The sequence below is a fragment of the Amblyomma mixtum genome, chromosome 3 (genome assembly GCF_055824585.1).
Source record: "Amblyomma mixtum isolate Tamu chromosome 3, ASM5582458v1, whole genome shotgun sequence".
Taxonomy (NCBI): Eukaryota; Metazoa; Arthropoda; class Arachnida; order Ixodida; family Ixodidae; genus Amblyomma; species Amblyomma mixtum.
The window spans coordinates 407,805,095-407,813,573 of NC_143014.1; the positions used below are offsets into that span (position 1 = coordinate 407,805,095).

Here is an 8,479-nt window from a genome sequence, read left to right on the forward strand (position 1 = left end):
CCCCGCCGCGGTGGCTCAGTGGTTACGGCGCTCGGCTGCTGGCCCGAAAGACGCGGGTTCGATCCCGGCCGCGGCGGCTGAATTTTGATGGAGGCGAAATTCTAGAGGCCCGTGTACTGTGCGATGTCAGTGCCCGTTAAAGAACCCCAGGTGGTCGAAATTTCCGGAGCCCTCCACTACGGCGTCCCTCATAGCCTGAGTCGCTTTGGGACGTTAAACCCCAATAAACCAACCTTTTCGACAAGCGATGTTTTTCGAAAGGAAGGAGGTAATGGGAACCAAGGGTAGTGCTAGTAAAAAGTCAGGGCCGATGTCGCCTTCGCCTAATTAGCTTCAAAATGCGCTCACAAGGTGAGGAATCTAGTCTGCGTTCCGCTTTTCCCCCATATCATCAGCGAAATGTTGCCACTACTGCGGTGCTACGGCGCACTCGACATCTGGTCCACATGTGCAGCGCGCTCCATCAAACCTGCCTCTTTTCTCTCTTCCGTCACAGACGCCAACCAGAGCTTCTGGCTGAAACCCGAAACCGAGGCCGACACATTGGGCGAACCATACGACTACGAATCAGTGATGCACTACCCGTTCGACGCGTTCGCCATCAAGGAAGCGGAGCCTACACTTTTGCCCAAGTCGACCGATGTGAAGCGGGAGACACTGGGCAAGGCTTACATTGAGGGCTTCCTCACGGAAACTGACATTACGCAAATCAACGTGCTCTACACTTGCGGCAAACAACCCTCTTAACCATGGGCTGTAGGGCACCTTAGGTTAGTTTTATTTAAATTACGCAGGAACTACAACTGAGATCGCAGCGCAAACACAGCGCCGCACTTGTTTAATGAAGGTTTGCCATTCACGTTGCTATGAATGGCAACGCCCGTTTAGATGCTGTGCTATAAGGAGTTTATCGTCTGGTTTCTCTATGTACCCGCATCTTGAAGCGCTCATCATTTTCGCCGAAACAGTTTTTTCATGACTTCTTTGGACGACAACAGGGCATGAGTGTCTACAGTTTTCGTCCGCATGCCCGATGCGTCAACATTTTGTGTTCTCTTTTCGCACATCCTCTCTACTCTTTCCGTTTCCGAAGTGTATTGTATCCGAATTAAGGTACAATAGTCGGGTTATATTTTTCAACACGCGGGGCGCGTTGGACGATAAGCGTCAGTCAGTTCAAACCTCTCTGAACACGGTTTCACGTGGTGTGTAGCTGGTGCCTACAGTACAATTCCATTAGCTGCTGATAACTGTAATGTCTTACGTATACCTTGCAGGTGTTTTGTAACATGTTCTAATTATTACCAGATGCCACAGTTCTGTTTGATGAGCAGCTCATGATTTCTGACCTGCATTGTTTTGTGAGAAATATTACTGGCGTCAAACGAGACGCAAAAAAAATAGAGCTCAAATGCAAAAATCAAAACAAGATCTTTATTGAGAGAGACCGAATATTAGCGTACTTATTCCATGGCGCGCAGAAGTCTCCCTGGAAGTGTTAATCGACAACGCTTGTATGCTCTTTCCGGTAACCAATATTTTTGTGTTCTTGTGCTCGCGTTTTCCGTCTGGTCCGCTTTTCATCTGACGCTCACGGCACATGTTGCGCCCTGCCAAAGAAAATATATTTATTTTTCTGTGTTTGCTTCTGTTCTCGCTGAGTTTGGTTGTCTATATTTTGTCCCGCTGCTGGCACTTATACTGTGCGAAAACTTTTTCTTGCACCAGAGCCGAAACACGCCCTCTCTTCCTATACAGAGCGTAATATAGTTTCGCTTGCAATGATTGCTTTCCTCTTAAAACATTGTCAGTGTATTGTCAGTATTCCTTCTTTAAGACATATTTCTAACGCAACTGCCATCTGTCAACGTTATACACTGAAAGGGAAAAGTTTTTTTTATTATTATATCGAATTTCTTAGGCAGGTCTTGTTACACGAAGCCCCAGGCGGCCAGGCGCGCTGTCGTGCGACTGAACTGTTTGGTGAAATTGCAGGATTACGGACACTCCACACCTGCAGCCTTCCCATTATTGCCAAGGTTTGTTGAAATAATTAAGAGGGGACACACACCTGGCCAGTCTGACAGGCCTTGAATATGCCTCCCTGCGCCAACCAACGAATGAATGGCCATTTCCTTAGCTATCACCTGGCAGCGTATTGCGACAGGCCCACATATGGGCAAGCACTACAAACCACGGACATCTTCTCATGCCGGCCCGTATTGTGTACCGAAGATCCACGGGATAGAGAGAGTGTGGTGCCACTTGAGGCAACGACCAAGGGCGAACCGAACTGAAGCTTAATATAACTTGATTAGAATGGCTAATTCTGCCTTGAAGATAAGACGATTGTCATTATAATGCGTTTCTGTCATATGAAGTCTAAAGGCTGATCATGATTCTAGAATTCATTCTGTTTTCATTTCTCTATGGCCTCCTGCTCCCGTCATGATTAGGTTGCGGAAATGCACTGCAGGAATGTCTCCGCTTAATTTGCGTCCAAAACGCTGCTAAGTTCAGATGCAACCACCAAAGCATGGCAATCTGGCAGGATGTTAAATGGGACTCCTGGCAGCTCTTTTTTTGCTGGCGAGTGCTGCAAATTAGCGTTAAACGCGAGCTCGCTGAAAGTGTCTACTCGACCGAAATGTCGTTCGAAGCAAGCGCGCTACCAATTATAGGAGGAAATGCAATGAGTGCGTTCCTAGACGTACACGTTCACAAACAGTACGGCTTAGCTGCCGAGCACGGCTTTGTCCGCGCAATAAATTGCGTTCATTTACTTTTCTTTTCAAAACTGCCGCTCGAAGAGGCCGCGGGCGGAAACGCGTCCAGTCGAAGAGAGATTTAGCGGTCAGCTCGTAGACGGCGCCACAGGTGTCAAGCTTCAGTAGGCGTTGTGGCGCGCAAGCAGCTAAATAGCGTCGATCCACAGCCGTACCGGTGTGGGAGAGGGTGAGGCAATGACACATAAGTTTATTTTGTGGAGGTCATTGGTGAAGATGTAGCAATGATGGTGAGAGGCGGGCGCAAGGCAGACGAAAGACGCGGACTTCTCACGTGTCCCCAAATTAGTTGTGCAGTGTTTTCCCTGGCCAAACCGCGCCCTCCAGCGGCGAGATAACAGAAGTAATCCGTCGTTTTTACAAACGTTCTGATTACAACACAATGGTTAAGTTGGAGGAAGTGTGTTTGTTCGGTGCAACTAAGAAACTCTGTGTTTCAGATAATAAAGCCATAATTTTCAACTTTCTATATAAGCTTTAAATTGAGCAGTGTAGCACAGAGCGCATGCAAGAGCAGAATACTAATGGTAAAAATATATACAGGCTCCTTACAGAATATTCCGCACTGATGAAACGATCATCGTTAAATTTCAGAGCAGAGAACAAAGCATTCTAAAGACAGATAAATGAAATACTTGCCTGTATGCTCGCTGTTCAGTGGAAGCCGATTTTCCTGAGATTATGAAACGGAGCACTCCTTTAATTGTCCAGAATATTTTTAATATGCGACCGGAGTTCAGTGATGGCCTTCAAAATGTATTGTTCTCGCTGCTCATTGATATAAGGACGTGTATAATATGAATAAGAGGAACTTCGCGCAAGTGCTGACGTCAATTAACCGTCCTTCACATTTTTCATTGCAAAAGTTGGCATAATGTTTTCATATTGTTTCAACCCTTTCCAGGAGCCACGCCTTGTCGTTATATTCAGCAAGGTTGTATGCAAGACGCTGCTTTTGATTGAGTAAATCAGTATTTTGTGTTAACATTGTATTAATTTGGTGTAACTATGCACTCGGTTGCGTCCTGCACACCAGGATTCAAGCAGGCGGTTATTTCTAGTCATATATCTCGCGTCATGTTTTTTTTGTGCTGACATTGATCCCTTGTTACATGTACATCAAAGCTGCATCATTATGTATGTACATAAACAAGAGTGAGGAAATACATACTAAACAAATTTAAACCGACTCTTCTCTCGTTCTTCCATCTGCACCGATGTGAGATGGAAATGCTTTCTCACACATCCACAGAAACTCCCGCTACAAAGCAAACCTTTTGTTCACTTTCTCAAGCTCTAAAATTGGTTGGAAAAGGTTGGCAAGTGGCGTTTGGCTACGGAAGAAAATGGAGCCCTACCTCGTCAACCGCTGCCAGGCCAACGGTGAAGACTGATATGCGCCTAAAGCCGGCGAGACGTCTGCTGCCGACGTAAACGCGACCTGTTTGGCTGAACTGGCCAACTGTGTGCCCTTCATTGTGCTTCTATTGCCCAACCATATGGCCTGCAACGACCCAGTTGCTTACATCGGCTGGCCCTTATCCAACCATTAGCCACTCATTTGCCTGTTTCCCGAGACTGTTTGCCGACATTCATTGTAGTTCCTGCTTCCCATTATACGTAGACACTCAAGTCATGCACTAAATATTACTTACTAAAGGCATAATGTGATTCCATCTGCTGTGTTGTAGCAACAAGGTATGTAGCGGCGCAAACTCCATCTGACAAGCTGTGTATTTACCGCACGAAATTATACGCTCTAATAGCCTTCCCAATCACGCGAAGCAGGTAGTAAAATCAATGCAAGACGTGACACCGTACTTATGTGTCCATAATTTTATTTTTTACTTAAGGACGTACATAGGGGATCAACCTATTTGACTGCGATAAACAGTAGCGGTCTGCACATTTACCATCTATATGCAGTCTATTCAAGCTAAATAAACGAATCAATAGTTTTGACAAACTATAGCTATGAAAAGTTAATGTTCTCTGGCGTAGTCTGAGGCATACCTTAAAAGTCTAAAAAGAACAAGAATAAATGCAGCGTTTCTAATCGCTTTCGCGGCTCAGAACCACAGACTCAGGGTATTCCCTAGCAGCACAGGGCATCGGCCCAATATTAGAAATATGTTGGCAAAGGCTGATCCTTTATAAGAGCGGTCTTTACCAACATGATTCCAATATTGGGCCGATGCTCGGTGCTGATTGGGTTCGCTCCATACACGATTTAGCCTACGGAATATTCTCAACTAAAACGCACTCTACCAAAAACTATGCGATTACGCGTGTAAGCAAGGAGCAGATTCCACTGCTGTTGCGTTTAGCGGAAGACACAAGACAGGATCTGTTCGTATACTACAACACGTCGTTAGAAAATATTTTTTGTCATTCGAACTTTGCAAGTGTACACTCCCCCAACAGCATCATTGCTATGCGTTCGTTCACCTTCAACTGGCATTTATTATTCATTTCACGAAAGAAACGAACGTAGACCACATAGCCACGGTGTCTTCATATTTTCGTGGCCGGTGGTAACAAGTTAAAATGAGCAGCTGTCTCCGTGCCAACGTGAATTTTAGATACGGGCTTCCTGCCTTCGCTTCCTTAGCCAGCCTGGACACGTCCCAGGCTCTATCTGCGACTCCACCGCCTGTTTGAAGTGAAGCTCGCACAGCGCTCCTCTGCGCATGAATCACAGCATGCCAACCGACGAAACTACTAAATATGTGTCCCCTCAAGAAATGGTTGGCCTGTTCCGATGGCGAATTTCTTTTCCGTAGGCCGTGCATAAATATACTGCAAGTTGTGGGGACTGCCCCGTTTCATACCCTGTAAGGTTTCGTTCCCGTGGTGTCCTTTCTAGTTACCCTAAAGGAGTATAGACAACCTAACATTTGGGTGCGTGTTTTCTTGTTCGTAATTATTTATTTATTTATTTATTTATTTATTTACAGAGTACTGCAGACGGAATCGGTCCAAGCAGGAGAGGGTAGATACATTTGTTAGTAAATACTATGCCTTAGGAACAGTAACAAAGGTGGAGTTAGAAATCACGACAAGAAAATATAATAACAAAAATAAACAAGGTTACAAAGCAAATACACTATGTGAATGTACATGCCCCATACACAGGCACATAGACAACGAAGCACACTATGCACTGCCAATGAAAAATCATCATTTCCAACCATACACTCAGATATGAAGGCTCTCAAATGGTTGAAGGCAGGAAATGATACTCATTTTTTCCACGCACCATTGAGGAGTGGAACAGATGTCCGCCAGATCTCTTAACCAGAGCTGATTCTTTTGACTCTATGTTTTCTTCACAGCATTTAATTTGAGAGCCATTTATTTCTACGTTTACTTTTTGTATTTTGCATCTGAGCCTTGTATTTATTGCTGTATTTTGTGTTACAACTTGTATTTAACATTTTTCAATTTTGCTAAACCTGTTCTTTTTGCATATATTATGTATTCGCCCCTCCTGCTTGGGCCTACTGTAGGCCTGCAGTATGTTCTAAATAAAAAAATAAATAAATAAGTGAATCATGAGGCAGAGAATTCCATTCGGATATTGTTTTTGGAAAAAATGAATATTTTTAGAGATTCCTGCGGGCACATATTGCCTGATGCTATTGCCACGTATCATTGTAGTGTTTGTTCGTTCACGCTCAAGGCTGCAGGAAAGGGTTGTTATCACTTTTGTTCGTGGCGCGAGAAGCGACCAGACTAATCTCGATTGATCGCAGCCATGAAGGGCTGCATCTAGGTTTTTCTAGATTACTGTAGATGATCTTGTCCTGTTATCTGGAAGTTTCCTTGCCGCCTTTAAATTGAGCGATGCCGCGAGCGGCGGACATTCGTAGATCGACGATTGACGAGCACGCTTGTTGCTTATGCCGCCACCGAGTGATTCAGTTCTTTTGCGGGCGCAAGTCAGCCCAAATAAAGAGCTTCGTTTGCAAGTATTTCTGGTGTCTTCCTGACCGTCACTACAACGTGACATCTGGTGGAGGTGCTGGGTAGCCTTCCATGTTCCGGACACCCCCTACAAGTCGTGACGCAAGCCCTCTGAGTCATCTACCGCAGGACCTGAGTCCAGTCCACCGCGCAAGCCGATGCCTGCAAGGGTACGCACCTGAGTTCGGGATTCTGCCGAACCCTACCCGGAAGCGAAAGCCAGCAGAAACGTCTACCATGAGCTTGCCCCAGACGACGACTGCAATCATTCTTCAGCAGCCCCGAGTGCCACCAACCTTCGACGCTTCGCCTGGCGCCGACCCCGAAGAATGGCTGGAACAGTTCGACCATGTGGCTGTCTTCAACAACTGGGATGATACTACGAAACTTAGGTACGTCTTCTTCGCCTTGGAGGGACCAGCAAGAATCTGGTTTGAGAATGAGGAAGCTAGCCTCACGAACTGGGAAACCTTCAAGGAGCAGCTTCTGAAGGTCTTCACGAACGTCGTGCGAAAGGAGAGAGCCCAGCAGCTGCTACAGTCTCGCATGCAACATCCAAACGAGACCGTTGCAATGTACACTGAGGAGATGAAGCGTCTCTTCCGGCGTGCCGACGCAGACATGAAAGAAGAAGAAAAAGTAAAGCTTCTTATGCGAGGAGTCAAAGAGAGACTCTTTGCCGGCCTCGTCCGCAACCCACCGAAAACCGTCGCGGAATTTGTAGAAGAGGCATCCACGATGGAAAAAACTCTTGATGCCCGAGCCCGCCAGTATGACCGCCAGCAGCGCGTTTTTTCAGCAAGCTGCCTGGACAACGCTAACAGCAATGACCTGCGGGAGGTTATACGTGAAGTTGTGCGAGAGGAGCTCCGACGGTTGCTGCCAACGGGAACGCAGCCGCAACTTTCATCACTCACTGACGTCATCCGGGACGAGGTTCAACAGGCCTTGGGTGTGACGCCGACACCCACGCAGCCTCTGCAGCCCCCAGCCATGACTTACGCCGCAGCTGTGCGCCGTCCTGCACCTCGACGACGGGACCCAAGCCCCTATCGCCCTCAGCCAGCTCCGTTGGACCGCCGCCCACTCGCCCCAACCCGCCCGTCCTACGAGCGACGCGCGCAGCCGAGGAAATGCGACGAGTGGAGAACTCCCGACCAGCGCCGCCCACTATGCTTCCACTGTGGCGAAGCCGGTCACGTCCTCCGGCACTGCCCATACAGAAGACTGGGCATCCGAGGGTTCTCTTACGACGCTCCACGACCCCGACCCGGCCAGCGACCAGCCGAAATCGAGGAGTTTTTACGTCGGGAAGAATACTCATCGCCGAGCCGCCTATCACGTTCCCCGTCGCCATCGTCCCCGCGCTTTGTTTCTCCTAGCCGAGGTTACGCCGTGCGTGGACGCTCCCCCAGCCCACGAAGGTTAAACTAAATAAAGCAGCCTCTGGAGGTGAGGTTGCTTCTAAGCGCAATGACAAAGATCCTCCATCGACGAGTACTCAAGACCATGCCTCAACTACGACGACAACACCGACGACGACAACACCGACGACGACAACACCGACGACGACAACACCGACGACGACGACACCGACGACGACGCGGCCAGACTTGAAGCTTTTACCGCTGCCCAGTGAAGTAACGTCGCAGTACGCCCACCGCAGCCTCACTACTCGACGAAGCCGAGATCGGACACCGAAGACAACGTACAATACCAGAACGCGA

The 8,479-nt window shown here is 47.6% G+C and overlaps 1 protein-coding gene across 1 annotated transcript in view; it reads left to right on the forward strand.

Moving 5' to 3' along the window:
• The window catches only part of LOC149357540 (zinc metalloproteinase nas-14-like), a 61,135-nt gene extending 57,164 nt beyond the window's left edge, over positions 1-3,971 (forward strand). The window contains exon 7 of the mRNA XM_089584799.1: positions 497-3,971. Coding sequence (XP_089440925.1) covers positions 497-747 — 251 coding nt within the window. The 3' untranslated portion in view covers positions 748-3,971. The remainder of the gene's footprint in view (positions 1-496) is intronic.
• Positions 3,972-8,479: the final 4,508 nt, after the last annotated feature.